The 21255-nt window shown below is 46.9% G+C and overlaps 1 protein-coding gene across 1 annotated transcript; it reads right to left on the bottom strand.

Annotated features, from left to right (window-relative positions):
• Positions 1 to 5396: 5396 nt before the first annotated feature.
• On the bottom strand, positions 5397 to 20947 carry ATOX1 (antioxidant 1 copper chaperone). The gene is made up of 4 exons (XM_088838549.1): positions 20834 to 20947; positions 12884 to 12959; positions 8832 to 8996; positions 5397 to 5536 (listed from the first exon to the last, which is right to left on the bottom strand). Exons 1-3 carry the CDS (start codon positions 20837 to 20839, stop codon positions 8872 to 8874), a joined length of 207 nt encoding a protein of 68 aa, XP_088694675.1. The 5' UTR covers positions 20840 to 20947; the 3' UTR covers positions 5397 to 5536; positions 8832 to 8871.
• Between the last annotated feature and the right edge of the window lie 308 nt (positions 20948 to 21255).

The raw sequence follows: 21255 nt of genomic DNA, 5'->3' as shown, positions 1-21255 counted from the left end.
AAGCAGATTGGTGGCTACTTGGGGGTGGAGGGAGGGGTGGAAGGATTACCAAGGGGTCTGATAAGAGTTTCCCAGGTGATAAACATCACTCTCTTGATTGCAGTGATAGTTTCATGAGCGTGTCTATTTATCCTTTAATATTATATATAGGCTTAAGTTGTGTGCCGTTTATCAAATGAAGTTATACCTCATTAAAGTTGTTAAAAAAAAAAAGTAAAAAACTTGTATTTAACAGGAGACACGGGTAGGAGATGACTTGTTCAAGCTCGCTCAGAGTCGAGGGCTCCCTCTGTGGACCCTCTGCTGCCCTCTCCCAAGGCCAGTCACTGGACTCTGCTGGGGCTCTGCCTCCAGCGCCCTAGGGCCTGTGTGGCTTCTCTCCAGCCCTGGGGATGGCAGCACCGGACAAGGTGAGGCTTTGGCCATGGAGGACAGGGAGGGGAAGGTGGACAGTGGCAAAGGTGACGGGAGCCTGGAATAGTGAGCCCCAAGAGGGGCTCCAGACTGCTGTATTCACACAGGGACCTTTTACAAAATTATAAACCCGCTAAAAGGATCAGGCCAGGTAATTTCTGCCTCTGTGAGATTAACCCAAAGAGTGCCTCCTGCACATCTACCATGTCTGAGTCTGTCCTGGCCCACTGTCTTACAGGGACTGGATAAAAATGAATGTCATATTATTCCATTCCGTTCCATTCAGTCGCTCAGTCATGTCCGACTCTCTGCGACCCCATGAATCACAGCACGCCAGGCCTCCCTGTCCATCACCAACTCGCGGAGTTCACTCAAACTCATGTCCATCAAGTCGGTTTTGCCATCCAGCCATCTCATTCTCTGTCGTCCCCTTCTCCTCCTGCCCCCAATCCCTCCCAGCATCAGAGTCTTTTCCAGTGAGTCAACTCGTCGCATGAGGTGGCCAAAGTATTGGAGTTTCAGCTTTAGCATCAGTCCTTCCAGTGAATACCCAGGATTGATCTCCTTTAGAATGGACTGGTTGGATCTCCTTGCAGTCCAAGGGACTCTCAAGAGTCTTCTCCAGCACCACAGTTCAAAAGCATCAATTCTTCGGCGGTCATATTATTAAAGAAATGCAAATCAAAACTACAATGAAATATCACTCCACACCAGTCAGAACGGCCATCATCAAAAAGTCTACAAACAATAAATGCTGGAGAGGGTGTGGAGAAAAGGGGACCTTCTTGCACCGTTGGTGGGAATGTAAATTGATACAGCCACTATGGAAGATGGTATGGAGATTCCTTAAAAAACTAGGAATAAAACCACCATATGACCCAGCAATCCCACTCCTAGGCATATACCCTGAGGAAACCAAAATTGAAAAAGACACATGTACCCCAATGTTTATTGTAGTACTATTTACAATAGGTAGAACATGGAAGCAACCTAGATGTCCGCTGACAGATGAATGGATAAAGAAGTTGTGGTATGTATATACACAATTACTCAGCCATAAAAAGGAATGCATTTGAGTCAGTTCTAATGAGGTGGATGAACCTAGAGACTATCATACTGAGTGAAGTAAGTCAGAAAGAGAAAGATAAATATCGTAAACTAACACATATATATCGGAGAAGGCAATGGCAAGCCACTCCAGTACTCTTGCCTAGAAAATCCCATGGATGGAGGAGCCTGGTGGGCTGCAGTCCGTGGGGTCGTTAGGGGTCGGACACGACTGAGCGACTTCACTTTCACTTTTCACTTTCACACATTGGAGAAGGAAATGGCAACCCACTCCAGTGTTCTTGCCTGGAGAATCCCAGGGACGGGGGAGCCTAGTGGGCTTCCGTCTAGGGGGTCACACAGAGTCGGACACGACTGAAGTGACTCAGCAGCAGCAGCAGCAGCAGCAACACATATATATGGAATCTAGTACAGATGAATTTATTTACAGGGCAGCAGTGGAGACACAGAACAGTCTTATGGACACTGGGAGATGGGAGTAGAGGGTGAGATGTATGGAGAGAGTAACATGGAAACTTACATTACCATATGTAAAACAGATAGCCAGTGGGGATCTGCTGTATGTCTCAGGGAACTCAAACAGGGGCTCTGTATTGACCTCGAGGGGTGGGATGGGACAGGAGATGGGAGGGAGGCTCAAAAGGGAGGGGACATATGTACATCTATGACTGATTCATGCTAATGTCTGACAGAAAACAACAAAATTCTGTAAAGCAATTATCCTTCAATTAAAAGATAAATAATTTTTAAAAAAATGAATGACATAAACATAAGGGCAGGATGCACAATAAACAGCCCCCAAACAGCAGCCATTACACATCCGTCAAATATCCCCACTGTGCCTGCTTTCTGCACTGAGGGAACAGATGTGTGGCCTGATCGCTGAGGACAGGAAAGCCACGTGGATGAAAAGCTCTGCCTCAGCCCTGAAGCTGGGAGGATAAATGCTGGGAGGGCCAAGTGGAGAGATAAATTACTTCCAGTTGTGGAGGTTTCCTGGAGGCTGTGGTGTGCAAGGGAGGGAAAGGAATTTGTGCGTGGAGACAGGCGGTGGTGGGGAGGCGGGCAAGATCATTCCATCTCGAGGCAGCTGGGAGAGGCAGCTGGCTGCAGAGAGGGCTGGGAAGGCTGGGCAGGTGGGCTGGGGTCAGGCACTGGGGCAAGCGCCGGGGTGACATGTGGACACATTTGCTCCCCCCCAACACACACACACCCTGCTGTGGGATTTCATTGGCTCCGGCCCCTGGGGGCATTGAAGAGCAAAACCTAGGGCCTCAGCTGGAAACCTGGATTCCAGCACAGAGTGATAGGGTGGAGAAGAATCAAAGGGAAGGAACTCCTCTGAGGACCACTCGCCCCAAGAGGCACCAGTGTCTTCATCCTTGGGCATTCCCAGTGGGCCAGCCAGCATTGACCAGGTCTCCAGGGAAGCTGTGAAAATGTAAAAACTCATTTGCACTCCCAGAGTCCACAGAAATGGTCTTCAACATCTCCATGGATGGTCAAAGTCAAATAGTGCCATCTTGTGGCCAAGACACCTAGATACTGTGAAGGCTGGGAGAGGCCCTGTGCCCCTGAGGGACCACAAAGGCAGAAATGGATGAGACCTGTTTTAATACTCTCATAATGGGGCCACAATTACACTAAGTTTAGAGCTGGCAGACTCTTACTTAAGGCCCCTGAGGTGCAGATATTGTGCACTGTACAGATGAGGAAACTGCTTCTGGGAGAGATGAGGTGACTGGTTCAAGGTCACAGGTGGCCAAAGACAGAGCCCGGTCTCATCTCAGGCCACTGATCAAAGCAGTGATGTGGTTCCCAAGACCTTTCAGTAGGAACGCCAGGTCAAAACTGCTCCCACAAGATGCCTTTTTTTTCTTTCTCTTACAATCATGCAGTGAAACTTCCAGGCTCTAAATGCTGTGCGATGACCTCATCTCGCCCCAATGGCTCATGGGAGATGTGCTTATGTATTCCTGTGTTTCAAACATTCCTGTTTTAATTTCTAACATGGCACAACCCACATAACCATAAACTCTTTGGAACACTCAGAAATTTTCAAGAGTGTAAAAGGGTCCTGAGATGAAACAGTTTGAGAGCTGCTGCTATATTTTTAAAAAGTAAATAAAGCTATACAAATGAAAACATTCCCTTTGTTTTGATATAACTGAATCAACTCTGTGAGGCACTAACTTTTAGGTTGACTGGGATTCTAATTGCCATCTCTATAGATATTTAAAAGCCTTTGACTGTGTGGATCACAATAAACTGTGGAACATTCTGAAAGAGATGGGAATACCAGACCACCTGACCTGCCTCTTGAGAAACCTGTATGCAGGTCAGGAAGCAACAGTCAGAACCGTACATGGAACAACAGACTGGTTTCAAATAGGAAAAGGAGTACGTCAAGGCTGTATATTGTCACCTTGCTTATTTAACTTATATGCAGAGTACATCATGAGGAACGCTGGGCTGGAAGAAGCACAAGCTGGAATCAAGATTGCTGGGAGAAATATCAATAACCTCAGATATGCAGATGACACTACCCTTGTGGCAGAAAGTGAAGAGGAACTAAAAAGCCTCTTGATGAAAGTGAAAGAGGACAGTGAAAAGGTTGGCTTGAAGCTCAACATTCAGAAAACAAAGATCATGGCATCTGGTCCCATCACTTCATGGGAAATAGATGGGGAAACAGTGGAAACAGTGTAAGACTTTATTTTTTTGGGCTCCAAAATCACTGCAGATGGTGATTGCAGCCATGAAATTAAAAGACGCTTACTCCTTGGAAGGAAAGTTATGACCAACCTTGATAGTATATTAAAAAGCAGAGACATTACTTTGCCAACAAAGGTCCATCTAGTCAAGGCTATGGTTTTTCCCGTGGTCATGTATGGATGTGAGAGTTGGACTGTGAAGAAAGCTGATCGCCGAAGAATTGATGCTTTTGAACTGTAATGTTGGAGAAGACTCTTGAGAGTCCCTTGGACTGCAAGGAGATCCAGCCAGTCCATTCTAAAGGAGATCAATCCTGGGTGTTCATTGGAAGGTCTGATGCTAAAGCTGAAACTGCAATACTTTGGCCACCTCATGTGACGAGTTGACTCACTGGAAAAGACTCTGATGCTGGGAAGGGTTGGGGGCAGGAGGAGAAGGGGACGACGGAGAATGAGATGGCTGGATGGCATCACCGACTCTGTGGACATGAGTTTGGGTGAACTCCGGGAGTTGGTGATGGACAGGGAGGCCTGGCATGCTGTGATTCATGGGGTCGCGGAGAGTCGGACACGACTGAGCGACTGAACTGAACTGACAGATATTTAAATACACACCACAAAAAAAAAAGTGTATGTGAATAGAGAATGTTCACTGAGTGATTTCTAACTGGCAAGCACTCTAAGTGATTTACATGAGTCACCTCATTTAATCCCCACAACCACCATTTGCAAGAGATGCTGTTACCCCATTTTATGCCTGTGGACAGCAAGAGATTACGTGGCCCAGCTGGGAGATGTGGAGCTTGGACTCTATCCCAGATGGTCTCTCTCTTCCCATTAATCTAATACACAAACACGTCTTCCCATTATTATTCCCATTACCATACAATTTTACGTCCCTTAAATGCATTCACTTGACAGACAAAAGTTTTTCAACATATGATAGAGTCTAAGAAAGTAGTGAAAAGAAAGAGGATCACCAACCTAACCCAACACCGTCACTTATAGATGAGGAAAAGTGAGGCCCAGAGAGGGTAAGTGATCTGCAAAAGCTCACACAGCCAAGATTCAGAATCCATTGGACCTGGGAGCTGTTAGAACGCCAACCCAAGGAAGCACTGTAGTTATTTCCTTCACAGCAACACGTGAGCAGCACAGCACAACACGTAAGCAAGTGACAAGACCAGGCAAGAGACAGTATCACCAGCAAAATCGGCTTGACTTTATTGCAGAGAAGCTACAGAGGAGCAGGGCAAATGAGGGTCTCCGCAGGAACTACCATTGCTGAGCGGGATTGCCAGGTCCTAGATCTGTCTGGAAGGCAGGAGAGGATCAGCGCCCTGGAAGAAATGAGAAGTGAGGTGGAACACTGGCGCCATCTGCTGTGCACATGGAGACATTACAAAAGCAGTACAGATTCACTAAGAGGGGTTGCAGGGGGTGAGGTGGGAAACCCAGGTGCCGAGTAGGACAAGAGCCCCCTGTCCAGCCCTGCACGCCGCTCCTACAAGAATGCCTTGACCTTGCTAAGCTGATCACTGCTGAAGCCCTCTTCTAGGGCTCTCCCAGGACTGCTGGAGCACTTCTTTTGTCCTGTTTCAACTTAAACTGGGATGGCAACAACAAAAAAAAGCCATGAGCAAACAAATCTGCTAAGAGTCAGATGATCAAGGAGACCTCATAACCAATAAACATTCATCCTCTGGTTCCTGAACCTGGCTTCGAATCAGTCACTGGGGAGTCTATTAAAACAGACTCAGAGACAGATGCTGCCTGGTGTGTGGGAGTAAAACTGGCTTGATCAGTGATTCTGACACAGTGCTGTGCGTATGAACCTCCAGGAGCCTCTTCATACTACACATCGTTACTGACAGGTGTGCAGACCAAACTATGATGCCTGAATCTGCTGTGAATACAGGGTGGTGAGAGTGGGCCATGGATGAAATGATGGCAATGACTCGAGCATTGTTGGATCTGGGTGATGGGCATGTGGAGATTCATTTTACAACTTTACTTGCATAGTTTTGACACTTCCTATAATTAAAAAAAAAAAAGCTAAAATAGATAAATTAATGAAAACTACTGTGAGAACTATCTAGCCATTGAAAGGAATGAAGTACTGATACACGCTAAGCTTGAGTGAATCCTGAAAACATTACGCTGAGTGAAAGAAGCCAGACACAAAAGGTCATGTAATGTTTCCTTTCATAGGAAACATCCAGAATAGGTGAGTCCAGAAGCGCAGAAAGCAGATTTGTGGTTGCCAGGGGATGGAGAGAGGAGGCAGTGGGGAATGACTGTGAGCTTAAATGGGTACAGGGAGTCTTTCCAGTGTGATGAAAGTTTTGAAACTAGAGTGGAGGTACAACACTGTGAATATACTATAAAGGCCCATGAGTGGCACATGTGACAATGGTTAGCTGAATGTTATGTGAATTTCATCTCAAATTAAAAAGAAGAGCCTACTATGAGAAAAAACACACATTAAGCTATACATGGCTTACAACTGGCAGGTATTACTTTTTTAATATATATATTTATTTTTATTTATTCATTTGGCTGTGTTGGGTCTTGGTTGCAGCATGCAGGATCTAGTTCCCTGACCAGGGATTGAACTCGGGCCCCCTGCATTGGGAGTGCAGAGTGTTAGCCAATGAACCATTGGACCACCAGGGAAGTCCAGGTATTAATTTTTAAGTTAAAATTTACATGCTCAAGTCAGGAGTTTCCAATTCAGTGTGTCTACACTGGGGCTCCCCCATGTATGGAGCCACCTAGTAACTTTTCCCTTCCTCTATCCATCCTTGTCATAGAGACTTTTATAAACATGATCTTATACCCAATATAAAATAGGGCTACTTAGGTTAGATGGAGGGGCCCAGGGTCCCACCCTCCCTCCCAAAACCCCAGTGACACAGGAACCACCATGATGAACACTGGTATGGTGGAAACATTGCTCTCCCTTTAAAGATCATCCTTCATATTCAGAGGGACGTCATAGCAACCCCCACAAGGCAGGAAAGCAAGGTAGAGGTTACAACCCCATTTTACAGCAGGGAGGACTAGGTCTCAGGAATAAACGACGAATGTCCAAAGTCAGAGTGTGAACTAAGGGCAGAGCTAAAACTAGACTCCTGCAATACTGATTATTCATCCTGGGCTCATTCCTGAACATGGCTGAATCCGTGGGCAGAAAGGGGAAGAGGAAGACAGACACACCTGACATCTTGCGATCTGCATGTGATGTCACCAGATACACAGGACATCGCCACGGCTCAGATTCCAACACCCACCTTTAGGAAGGAGGCTGAGGTTGAAGGTCACTGCTGTGGCCCACCAGTCAGTTGGACACCTGACTTGCAGCCTGCTCCTGGCACTCATCGGTGTGAAGCTTTGGTCAAGTTACTTCCCTTCTCCAGGCCTCATGTTTCCTGATTACAGTGAGAGCCCTGGCCGACATTAGGGATGTTGCGATTGTTGTCATCCACGCATTAAAGGTACTCAGGGGCAGTGACCCCTAGGAGGGCTGTGCTCTGAAGGGTTCTGAGACTGACTGGGCACAGAGGGAAGGAACGCTGCATGGATGACTAGAGTCTGCCCTGGCTCCACAGTGAAGGGTGCTGGCACAGTGCCACCTGCCTTTCTGGATTATGTACAGTCAAAGGGAACAGCCAGCTTAACACGCTGCTCTTGTTTGCTTTTGTTGTTTTCCACCTTGAACGGCTTTGTTGGGGTATACTGTCATGTTATACACATATTTCAGTGTACACTGTGATGATCTGTAACTTACCAGATGAATACACCCACATGGAGAAGGAAATGGCAACCCACTCCAGTATTCTTGCCTGGAGAATCCCACGGACAAGGGGCCTGGTGGGCTACAGTCCATGGGGTCGCAAAGAGTCGGACACGACTGAGCGACTAACACACACCCACACCCACATACCCTCACCAGACTAGTTTTCATTTTTCTAGAATTTCCATAAATGAAAGCATACAGTATGTTTCCTTTTCTTGGCTTCTTTCACTCACTTCTTTCATATGCGAGATTCATTGAAGTTGTTGCATAGACAACAGTATTCAATTATATGGCTATACCACAGTTTGTTTACTCACCTAGTGATGGACACTGGGTTGTTTCCAGCTTTTGGCTATTACAAGTAAAGCCACTGTCAGTATTTACAAGTCTTTGTATGGACAGTGCTTCCCATTTCTCTTGGGTAAATACTAGGCAAGGAATGGCTGGGTCATATGGTAGGCTTTAAGAAGCTACCAAACTGATCACACTGGTTTTGCACCAGTCTGGGCAAAGGGCACGCATGGGAAGCTGACAACAGTTCCAAGTGGGGATGGAAGCCAAGGTGAAGCTGGTCAGTGAACAAAGCTCAGGGAGTAAGTGAAGTATAACACCTCTGAAGGGACTGTTATATTATCAAAGTAAAAGACACACTGCCCAGGGCCAGATGCTTACATTTAACCCTGTTGATCACAAACTATAGCCCAAAGTCATAGAGGGGTCCCCGAGATACATCAAGCAGTGCTCTGTCTGCTCGCGGGAGACTGGAAGGAGTCCCTGAGCTTGTGGTTTGCATTGGGTAATGACATATTTGGTGGCCATGTTGGGGCCTCACCCACCTGCCCATGTTGGTCCATCCTGCAGGCTGCTGGACAGGGCCTATTTGGGGCCAAGGTAGGAGACGGCCTTTCCTGTTTTTCCCAGGGTCTCCAGCAAAGTGTCCACGCTGTGCTCAGAGTTGATGCAGACCTTTTTGTTGGGCAGGTCAATATCAAATTGAACTCCTGCAGGAAGTGGGGTGGGGAGGACAGACACGTACCCAGTCAGGCTCCTGAATTGTTCACCCCACTCTTTCCCTCTCCTCTAGACCAGGGATTGGCAAACTGAGAGCCCATGGTTTTAGAACTGTGAGCTGCACGGACTCTGCCCCATCATCTTCTGTAGATTGTTTTGTGTTGTTGTGGCTTCCCTGGTGGCTCAGCTGGCAAAGAATCCACCTGCAGTGTGGAAGACCTGGGTTTGATCCCTGGGTTGGGAAGATCCTCTGTAGAAGGGAAAGGCTACCCACTCCAGTATTCTGGCCTGGAGGATTCCATGAATTGTACAGTCCATGGGGTCACAGAGTTGGACATGACCGAGCGATTTGTGCTTTTGTGTCCAACTCTTTTGCGAATGCATGTATGCAGCCTGCCAGGCTCCTCTGCCCATGGGATTTCCCAGGCAAGAATCTGGAGTGGGTTGCCATTTCCTTCTCCAGGAGATCTTCCTGACCCAGGGATCGAACCCATTTCTCTTGTGATTGTGAAATGGTAGGCAGATCTTTACCACTTGAGCCACCTGGGAAGCCTCATATTGTTTTACAAGCCTGAAAAAAATGTAAAAACCATTCTCAGCTATGCAATAACAGACTGTGGGCCCAAAGGCTATAATTTGTCCATCTCTCCTCTAAACAAGGGCTTAAAAAAAAATTTTTTTTTTCTTAATTGCAAAAGTAATACAGACATAGCAATTTTTGGGGGGCCACATTCTGTGGTTTGTGGGATCTCAGTTCCCTGATCAGAGATCAAACCTTTGCCCCCTGCAGTGGAAGCATGAAGTCTTAACCATTGGACTGCCTGGGAAGTCCCCAGACACGCCATTAAAAAAAAAAAAAAAAAAAAGGCAAGCATTTTAAAATAAAATTTGAAATTGTAAGGCCCCCTACTATTTCCTGCCTCTAAGAATCACTGAACAATAGGTTCCCATCCAGTGTTTCTCCTAATGGACAAATGAAAAGTCATTTTCCAAAGTGGCATCATACTCTGTAAACAAGTTACTTACATATCACTTCCCAGTGTCCAGGACACCTTGCCATCTTAGCACATATAGAGACTTCATTCTTTTTGACAGCCACACCATATCCCACAGTGTTACTGTATCACAGGGCTTCCCAGGTGGCCCAGTGGTAAAGAATCTGCCTGTTACTGCAGCAGACACAAGAGACTCTTTTGATCCCTGAATCAGGAAGATCCCCTAGAGAAGGGAGTGGCAACCCTCTCCAGTATTCTTCCCTTAAGAATCTTACGGACAGAGGAACCTGGAGGGCTACGGGCCACAGAATCACAAAGAGTCGGACACAAGTGAGCAACTGTGCACACACACACCATCCAGCTACTCAGTCCCCCTCTAAAAGACACTGGAGGTTGCTTCCAATTTCTCACTATGATCAAAACAATGTAGACATACTTGAACATATCTTATAAAACTTGTGAAAATATTTCTATACCATGAATTCATAAAATGGAAAGTGTGCAGCAAAATATTGGTATACTTTAAATGTTCACAGATATTGCAAAACTGCCCTCCTAAAGAGCCGTGTCCGTTTAAGGACCCTTGGTGGCATATGCGAGGAGGTACCAATGGGCCTTGTTGAAGTAACAAAGGAACAGCCCCAGGCCTGGCTTCACCACTGATCGGCTGGGTCCAGCCCATCAAAGGCCCCAGTCTCCCCATCAGAACATGAAGGAGCTGGGGTCAGCCAGCCCTTGTGGGCTCTCCAGGTCAAGTATGCCACTGATCTGTGATTCCTCAGGCCCAGCACTGCTCATCTGTGGCCCGACTGACTCAGAAAACCCTTCTGACTCTTCTTAAGTGGCCACCCAAGTGGGAACAGTAGTGAAAGGTAGGAGATACCCGCCCAAGTTCAGAGGCAGGTCCTCACACACCAGCAAAGGGGCCTCAAAAAGCACATGACACAGGATTCAGCCCTAACCTCTGACCCTGGACCTACTGGACACCAGGGGCTGAGGGCAGTGCATCCTGGCTGCACTCTGGGTTTTGTTTTTTGCTTCAAAAGGGCCTCCCTCCCCTTCAGAGTAAATATTCTGGTGGCATCATAGAGCTGGAAGACATTCTGGGATCATCCAACCCAGTAGATTTCAAAGCTGTGTTTCTGGCAGCCCAGGTCCCCAGGCAGGTGTTCTGGAGCTGGCAAGAGTGAAAGCAGGCTGGCCCTCACTTCATCCAGACCTGCTGCTTGTATACAGGAGCTTCTGAGCAGGGTTTCACTCTTTTAACAAGGAAAAAAAAAATTATTTATTTTTGGCTGCGCTGGAACTTCGTTGCTGCGCAAGCTTTTCTCCAATTGTGGTGAGTGTGGGCTACTGCGCAGTTGTGGTGCACAGGCTTCTCATTGCAGGGACTTCTGTTGTGGAGCACAGACTCTAGGGCACACGGGCTTCAGTATTGCAGCACATGGGCTCAGTAGTTGCAGTTCCCGGGTTTTAGAACACAGGCTCAGTAGTGCACGAGCTTAGCTGCTCAGTGGCATATACGATCTTCCCAGCCCAGGGATCGAACCCATGTCTCCTGCACTGGCAGGCAGATTCTTTACCACTGAGCCACCAGGTAAGCCGTGGTGTTTCACCTTAAAGCATCCAGAGCAAAGCTAAGAGACTGATATTCCCATACCACAACTGGGGAAAGCCAGGCCCGAGAAGAGGAGGCCATGGTCACACAGGAAGTTAGTGGTCACGTTCTTTCCACTGTTTCAGATTTTTTCAAGTTCAGGTTCTAGTTTATAGTCTAGAAATTGCCGTGGACTCACTATGAGACTCTGGGCTAGTCACTTCCCCTTCTGGGGCCTGGTGTCAACATCCCCATTCCACAGATGGAAAGTATAGCTCAGAGGACTGTTTTAAGTGCTAACAAGATGACAACCCCATGAGAGCCCTTGGAAAACTGGGTGTTATTATTGTGGGAGGTCTGATTCAATAGACACGAACTTGGGCAGACTCCCCAAGATGGTGAGTGACAGGAAGGCCTGGTGTGCTACAGTCCATTGGGTTGAGAAGAGTCGGACATGACTTGACAGAACAACAAGAGTGGGAGTTGGGAGGAAGGTTTTAGAAGGAGGGGGCATATGAATACCTGTGACTGATTTATGTTGATATATGGCAGAAACCAACAAGATATTATAAAGCAATTATCCTTCAATTAAACATAAATTAAAAAAGAAAATTGGGTGTTTTATTATCCAGGGTTTTAGAAATGAAAATCTTAAAAGGGATTGCCCCCAGGACTCTGATCACAACTCTGTCGTTATCTCATGGAACCCCAGGACCAGACCCTAGCCCACTCTGAGCCTCAGTTTCTGCAGATGAGAACTGAGGGGACTGGAGAATGGTTTTCTAAGTACACCCAAAGGGGGTGCTTTAGAAGTTCTGCCAGCATAACTGATTGATAGTTTGTTTCTTAAAATGTTACAACTTTTAAAATCTTACTAGAAAATGACACTCGAATGTATCACAAAACAAAAGTGACCACAGTGGAGATGAATGTAACATAGTAACTAGTCCTGCAAGGGCTCCTCCAGGCCAAATTTACTGGCTGAGTCATTTACTGGCTGTGTGATACCAACAGATTATTCAACCTCTCTGAACTTCAGTTCCCACCTGCTCAAAACAGAGATGGTCAAAGAAACCACCTGAAATGGCTGTGGTGAGGATTAAATGACATGATCCATAGGAGCCATGAAGCAGAGTACTTGGCACATGCTAAGTAACTCAGTATGTTTTGGTTTCACTGTTATTATCAGCTTAAACTCAAGATTCTCCTGCTCCATGCCTGCATTCATTTAATATAAGTGTACCAGTCTCCCCACCCCACCCCCAACCCAGGGCCACTCACTCACCTCCTAGCTTGTTGAGGACTCGAGTGACTGCGTTAGAGCAGCCTTCACAGGTCATATCCACGGAGAACTCGTGCTTCTGAAACAGACAAAGGGGATCATAAGCCAGGTCCTGCAGAGGGACCCCCACACCCACTAGCATGCAGGCCCACTCAGGGCCCCAAGACAAGAGGAAGAGAGAAAGGCAAGATCGAGCTGTCATCAGACTCATCAGTAGCCTGAGTCTCACTCTACTAAATTGTACAGTGGAGTAACTCAGGGTCTCTATATCTCAGAGGTGGTTGTGTTAAAGGACAGAATCCCTAGAAAATTATTAGCAGTATCTGGCACACAATGTATCGAATCACCTGGGAAGGAAGTTTAAAATGCTGGTTTGTAGTCTCACTTTCAACATCCTGATTTTTCAGCTATGCGGTTGTCTCAGGATCACTAGTAACTCTGGGATGGGGGGGGGCATGCTCTGAGCAGTGCAGATCTGGGGGTCGTAATTATGCATCAGAAGATCACTCTCTGCATTAGAATCACATGGGAGCTTATTAAAAACTATAGGTTCTGGTCAGCAATCCAGAGGGCTGAGGTGTCTATTATAGCCAATAAGCTTCCATGGTGATTCTGCAGTACAGAGACCACTGTCGCATTCCAAGTGCCTCAGAGGCAGCACCTAAGTCCTAGAAAAGGAGAGAATTTGCCTGGGTTCCCAGTGAGCTAAAGCTGGGTCAGTAAGAGAACTCAGGTTTCTGGACTCTCCATGTGGGCTCAACATCCTACCATACCCAGGATATCTAACAAACCAAGGGCATGAAGGCAAGCTCCCAGAACATGAGTTCTGTTCAGTTCACTGCTGCATCCCCAGTAAATGGAAAGGTGAATGCCTGGCACAGAGGAGGGGCTTAATACAGTTTGTTGAGTGAATGGATAATTGATACAGCAGGTTGAAGAACCCTGGGTTCTTTCTTTGGTTTCAAACAAAGGTTATTTATACCAATACTTCCTTTATTGTAATCTCTGGAAATAAGACCTGGCTTCAGATTCCAGCTCTGGCACTTAGTAGCTGTGTGACCATGAGTAAGTAACTTTACTTAACTCCTTTGTGCCTTGATTTCTATATCTGCAAAATGGGGATGAGAGTTCCTCTCCAGGCTGGTGAAGACGATGAACACAAGGTTTTAATCATAGCAGCCAGCATGCAAGATGGCCCCATGATCTCTTCAGTTCAGTTCAGTCACTCAGTCATGTCCAACTCTTTGTGACCCCATGGACTGCAGCACGGCAGGCCTCCCTGTCCATCACCAACTCCTGGAGTTTATGCAAACTCATGTCCATTGAGTCGGTGATGCCATCCAACTACCTCATCCTCTGCCTTCTCCTTCCGCCTTCAAATCTTTCCCAGTATCAGGGTCTTTCCAAATGAGTCAGTTCGTAGCATCAGGTGGCCAAAGTATTGGAGTTTCAGCTTCAGCATCAGTCCTTCCAATGAATATTCAGGACTGATTTCCTTTAGGATGGACTGGTTGAATCTCCTTGCAGTCCAAGGGATTCTCAACAGTCTTCTCCAACACCACAGATCAAGAGCATCAATTCTTTGGCGATCAGCTTTCTTCACAGTCCAACTCTCACATCCATACATGACCACTGGAAAAACCATAGCTTTGACTAGATGGACCTTTGTTGACAAAGTAATGTCTCTGCTTTTTAATATGCTGTCTAGGTTGGTCATAACTTTTCTTCCAAGGAGCAAGCATCTTTTAATTTTATGGCTGCAGTCACCATCTGTAGTGATTTTGAAGCCCCCCCCACCCACAATAAAGTCTGTCACTGTTTCCCCATCTATTTGCCATGAAGTGATGGGACCAGATGTCATGATCTTAGTTTTCTGAAATGACATTTTCACTCTCTTCTTTTGCTTTCATCAAGAGGCTCTTTAGTTCCCCTTCGTTCTCTGCCATAAGAGTGGTGTCATCTGCATATCTGAGGTTATTGATATTTCTCCCAGCAATTTTGATTCCAGCTTGTGCTTCTTCCAGCCCAGAATTTCTCATGATGTACTCTTCATATAAGTTAAATAAGCATAGTGACAATATACAGCCTTGACGTACTCCTTTCTCTATTTGGAACCAGTCTGTTGTTCCATGTCCAGTTCTAACTGTTGCTTCCTGACCTGAATACAGATTTCTCAAGAGGCAGGTCAGGTAGTGTGGTATTCCCATCTCTTTAAGAATTTTCCACAGTTTGTGGTGATCCACACAGTCAAAGGCTTTGGCATAGTCAATTAAGCAGAAATAGATGTTTTTCTGGAACTCTCTTGCTTTTTTGATGATCCAATGGATGTTGGCAATTTGATCTCTGGTTCCTCTGCCTTTTCTAAATCCAGCTTTAGATTTAGAACGTTTAGATTTAGATTTAGATGTTTCTAAAAACATCTGGAAGTTCACACTTCACGTACTAATGAAGCCTGGCTTGGAGAATTTTCAGCATTACTTTACTAGTGTGTGAGATGAGTGCAATTGTGCGATAGTTTGAGCATTCTTTGGCATTGCCTTTCTTCAGGACTGGAATTAAAACTGACCTTTTCCAGTCCTGAGGCCACTGCTAAGTTATCCAAATTTGCTGGCATATTGAGTGCAGTACTTTCACAGCATCATCTTTTAGGATTTGAAATAGCTCAACTGGAATTCCATCACCTCCACTAGCTTTGTTCGTAATGATGCTTCCTAAGACCCACTTGACTTTGCATTCCAGGATGTCAGGCTCTAGGTGAGTGATCACATCATCATGATTATCTGGGTCATGAAGATATTTTTTGTATAGTTCTTCTGTGTATTCTTGCCACCTCTTCTTAATATCTTCTGCTTCTGTTAGGTCCATGCCAGTTCTGTCCTTTATTGTGCCCATCTTTGCATGAAATGTTCTCTTGGTATCTCTAATTTTCTTGAAGCTATCTCTAGTCTTTCCCATTCTATTGTTTTTCTCTATTTCTTCACACTGAGCACTGAAGAAGGCTTTCTTATCTCTCTTTGCTATTCTTTGGAACTCTGCATTCAAATGGGCATACCTTTCCCTTTCTCCTTTGCCTTTTGCTTCTCTTCTATGATCTCTGCCTCTTTGTATTTATGCCCTTGAGTAGTCTCATCCCACAATGTCTCAGGGTTAGCCTGTATGTCTTGTAGAATATGGGTGAAGTGATGTTAGGGGACCTTGGAGGCTAACTCATAAAAGACATGTGTTGTCTGCCTTACTCTCTCTAGGATCATTCACTCCAGAGGAAACTGGCTATCGTGTCCTAAGGACTCTCAAGCAAACCTATGGAGAGGTGCGCACGGTGAGGAACTGAGTCCTTCAGCCAACAGCCGTGTGCGGGAGCCCTCTTGGGATCCTCCTTCAGAGGGCCACAGTCCTGGACAATATGGTTACTGCACCTCCCAAGAGACCTTGAGCCAGAAACGCCAGTAAACTGCTTCCCAATTCCTGACTCTCACAAACTGTAAGTTAATGAATATTTGTGTGAAACCACCAAGTTTGGGGGGTAATTAATCAGAAGTGATAGGTAACTAGTATGTTAGGTAAAGAGATCGGAGCCTAGTAGTAGGTTCCACTGGGGTAAAAAGTTAGCTATCAGGGACTTTCCTGGTGGCCCAGTGGCTAAGACTCTGCAGTCTCACTGCCAAGGGCCAGGGTTCAATCCCCAGTTGGGGAACTAAACTCTGTTGTGTGGCCAAAGAAAAAAAAAAAAAGAAAGCTATTCAGATTACAATTGTTATTACTTTATTCCACTTCCCTCCTTTCTATCCCTTAAAAAGAAGAAAAAACAAAAAACTATGGCTACATTTTTCTTAGAGTATTTCAAATCTATTACCTTAATAGGAATTCTGGGCATAGCACTGTATCTTACTGGAAGACCTCAGGCAAAATCCGTGCCCTTCAGGGCCCCGGTTCCCTTACCTAAACCATTACCGATTAACTGTTCTCAGTCTCAGTGCACGTAAGAACCACGTCGAGCCCTGGGGACCAGGCAGGTCTGCAGGCTGCCTCAGTGGGCCCTGTGGCTCTGGGTGGGCCCTGGGACCCTCCATTTTTAACCCACTGAGGTGAGACAGAAGGGTAAGTGACACACCTGAGAAAAACTGGTCTAAATGGCTTCTCAGGCTTTCTCCAAGTCTCAAACCATCTTTGGGTCTGGATTATCATCATGCTGTACAGGGGAAACTGAGGCCAAGAGTGAAGTACTTCGGTTTTTCAGTGCTGAGTTATATAACCATCATTTGCACCATCATTACACAACCGGAAAACCACTATTTTACTGAGGCCAAATCTGCAACACTTGCCTTAAAGAAAATAGTCTTCCTTTTCTTCCAGTTAAACACATTTGATTCTTTCAGCTGATCTTGTGATTATTCAGCAACAACCACAACACATTCTAGAAATAAGGGTTTCTAGTGAGGACTCTTGGAGAAGGAAATGGCAACCCACTCCAGTGTTCTTGCCTGGAGAATCCCAGGGACAGCAGAGCCTGGTCAGCTGCCATCTATGAGGTCGCACAGAGTCGGACACGACTGAAGCGACTTAGCAGCAGTAGCAGCAGCAGCAGTGAGGACTCTAAAATCTTGCCTTTAACAGGTGGTTCTCAGTATCAGCATCACCTGGGAACATGCCAGAAATGCAGACTCTCAGGTCCTACCCTCAGGCCTCCTGAATCAGAATCCTCGGTTTTTAACAAGACCCAGCTCATTCCTGCCCACATAATAGTTTAAGATGCTGCTCCAGCACACAAACTGGCAAACTAAAGCTTGCCTGCAACCTGGCTTTGTAAAGTTTTACTGAAACACAGCTAAGCTCATTCATTTACTTTCACACTAGAATGGCCGAGTTGAGGACTTGTAACAGACCATATGGTTCATGAAGACTTAGGTGTCTACTGTCTGGCCCTTTAAGAAAAAGTTTGCTGACTCCCGCTGTAGAGCAACTGGTAATCAAGATTAGTCAATGGGGGTGGGGGTGGGGGGTGGGGCTTCCTTGGTGGTCCAGTGGTTAAGACTTAGCCTTCTAATGCAGAGGTTGCAGGTTCGATCTCTGGTTGGGGAGCTAAGATCCCACATACCTTACAGCCAAAAAACCAAAACATAAAGCAGAAGCAATACTGTAACAAATTCAATAAAGATTTTTTAAATGGTCCACAACAACAACAACAACAAAAAGATTGGTCAATAGCTTGCATCTATATACCAATCCAAAGCTTTAATGTGTTTGCAAGACCAACATAAAACCTAAATCTGTTGAGTACCCACTACATGAAATGCTCTTTATATAGTATCTAAGTCAGTCCCCACCCAGCTTGGAAAGGGAGCTAGTCACCCTACTATACTTCGGAGAAAACTGAGGTTCCAGGGGTTAACTAAGCCACCCAGTCACGTGGTGGGTATATATGGAGGTTGAGACATGAATCCACGTTTTCCTGGCTCCAGGGACACCTTGCTGGTTCTGGACCAGCGAATGGAGCTGCAGAGACCCTGAGATGGGAACACCTTGGGAAGGAGCACAAGTTTTTGCTGCCCAAGGACCTAAAGTCAATAGATCTCTAGAGCTTTCTTTCGTTGGCTATGAAGGACAGGTCTCTTTCCATCCTGCACAGTACAGAGGTCAGAAGCCAGCAGACGGGCAATCATTATTCAGTGCTCTCTTCCACTTCCTCTGAGTTGCAAAAGTAAATATGGGGGTTGTGGAAAGCCTCCTTAATGAGTAATCCCTTCTTTACAGAGAATCCCAGGACTGGCCCCACCACTGAATACTTGACTTTGCACAGAGCCAGTCCCTCAGTGTCTCTGCTCTGCCACCTATAAAACAGTTTCTGTAAAGAAGATGAAAAAGCCCAGTCATCTGTACAATTCTTTAATAGAATTTCATAACTGGAAGGGCGGGAATGGAATGGAGTCATACTATCCAGACGCCTCCCAGAGGCGAAATGCTTTCTCAAATTACAGAACATTTGGTCTTTGAACACCTTGATGATTGGGAATTTACTAATATAAGAGTGCCTACTATGTGCCAGGCATTGTCCATGCATGTCTTTGTTTAATCATCACAACAACCCCACAAGATAGGCCTTAGTATTGTCACTTCTTGACAGCTGAGGTTAGGTCAGTCACTCAGGGTGACAAAGAGAAAACAGCGACTGTGGTCCTTGTTAACACAGGGTTGAAACCTGCCTGCTGTAGTTCTACCCAATTTGTTCTAGGTCTACACAAGAGCTACCATTCCTTCGGGACCATGTCAGTGGCTGAGCTACAAATTTTACTGGCACTTTTCCTGTTACTACTACTGAAAGTCCTGTGAGGTTGCAGTTTTTATCCCCACTGTATGCTGAGGAAATCAAGGGACAGAGAGGTAAAGCAGTTTGTCTAAGGTCACCAGCTGGCAAGGGTCAGGGCTGGGGCACAAATTTTTCAGAGACGTTTTGGAGATTCCAAGTGTTTGTGTGAGAAACCTCTCAGGTGACTCATTGTTCCCTTTCCAGCTTTGGTTTGAGTCCCTTGATTAATACCCTTCTTCCTTCAGCTGTTCATCTCGTGATAATACTGCCAAGTGCCCTCTTCATTCTGATCATCCACTCTGGTGGGTCTTTTGTCAAAATCTCCAGACTTGTAAAAAATAAATTCCCAGAAGTGGACCTAGAATAGAGCCACCCTCAAGCTGGCTTTTCCCTCACGCCACCCAGTCACCAAAACCTGGTAACCTCCACTATCCCAGACCCAGAGTGATTAGTGCTGTTCTCTGACACTGTCACAGGTAGATTTGCTCAACTGGGAGGGCTGGTTCTGTCAGGTTCTTTGTTCATACTTTGGGTTGTCTGAGGATTTGTCTCAAGGTGCTTGGCAAGACCCAAGGGAAATGACACTTGAGATGTTTGTGACCTGGCCCGGAGGAGCCTCTGGCTCACCTGTCAGCTCCCCAAAGCTAGGCTGCTAAGAGACAGGGCATCTGTGGGATACCTCTGGGTACCCACTTGGAGCAGAGCCATAAAACCAGGCAACCCTGGGGAAAAGCACCACAAAACACCAGCCAGGAGTCCCGAGATCAGATCAGGAACAGGACTTCCTCCCAAGCCAGCATGACTACTTTTATTGAGCAATTATCATGTGAGACCAGGAGAGACTTGGACCCTGAAGATAAGGGGCTTAATCTGAGCTGCACCCATTTCTCAACACCACCCTGAATAAATTAGTGGACCTTTTTTTGTAATCTGAAAAAGGCCTTAATTTTTTACCTAAAAAATGAGACCATGAGACTGAGTCAGTTGCCAAGGTGCCCTAAGACCTGCTCTGCTCATCCCAAACTCTGCCACTGAGCAACTGGTGACTTTTGGAAGGATCCTGAACCTCTTTGGAGCCCATGGGTTCAGGTTCATAAAGTGACCGGTAGGAAAGGTTGAAAGCACTCTCTCCATTCAGCATGGCCCAACCTGAAACTCAAGAGTGGGCAGGGGAAGGGAAGAAAAACAGATCTCTGAACATCTGCCATATATGGGAGGCAAAAGTCACCGCAAACCCCTCTTTCAGGCCAGCTCCGCCGGAAGAGGCATCCAGGTGGTACACGCAGAGACCAGCCGTCCCCGCTCCTGACCGCCACCAACTCCCTGTGCGATCTCTGCGACTCCCTGCCCCCGTTGGGGTGGTCTCAGCTTCCCCGCCTATGCAGGAAAGGTTTAGGCTTGTAATCGCTTGACAGCTAGGAGCTTCCATATGCTGAAGCCTGACTCCCAGATACAGTTCTTGTTGGGATCCCATTTTCTGGAGGGTCGCAAAGCTGGGGGGAGCTAGGTGGGAGGGGCAAGAAGAGAGGCGACAGTTCCGGCCGCGGCCAGAGCCCTTCTAGAGGGACGTCTGACCCAACGGCGGTGCAGCCGAGCAGCAAGCCGGAGGCCGCGGGTTTGCGCGGGGCGGGGACGGCGCGACCACTTACCGGCATGATTGAGGAGGAGGTGGTGGCTGCGGCGGTGACTACGCCTCCACCGGCTCTGAGCGCTGACGCGGCCGCGCTTCCGGGTGTGCACGCTTCAGGAGCCGCCCTCCGGCCCTGGCCCCGCCCCGCGGGTCCTGGCCCCGCCCCCTCCGGCCTTGCGGGCTGGCCGCCGCCTGAAGGCCGTTGGCCTCTCCGCTGACTTCCGGCCAGGACGGGACCCCTGGGCGCCATCCACGTCTGCGCTAGGCGGTGGGAGGGACAGCTCGGCTGGCTTGCCTTGCTGGTTGGCCGTTTTTAGAACGCCTGCTCGGTGTCAGGCTGGTATTAGGGGCTGAGAATGCCGGGCCCCCCGCTGTGAACAGGTCAGACACCGCCTCCACCCCACCCCCGTCCCTCCCTAGAGGGGCAGTCTCAGTTACTTA

The sequence above is a fragment of the Moschus berezovskii genome, chromosome 8 (genome assembly GCF_049115385.1).
Source record: "Moschus berezovskii isolate FMDL1 chromosome 8, NW_MosBer_1.0, whole genome shotgun sequence".
Taxonomy (NCBI): Eukaryota; Metazoa; Chordata; class Mammalia; order Artiodactyla; family Moschidae; genus Moschus; species Moschus berezovskii.
This window is presented reverse-complemented; position numbering and strand designations above follow the sequence as displayed.

Coding starts and splice junctions, on each gene's coding strand:
- ATOX1 (XM_088838549.1), bottom strand. Junction 8,997..12,883: donor AGTCCTCAACAAGCTAGGAG/GTGAGTGAGTGG, acceptor CACTTCCTGCAG/GAGTTCAATTTGATATTGAC.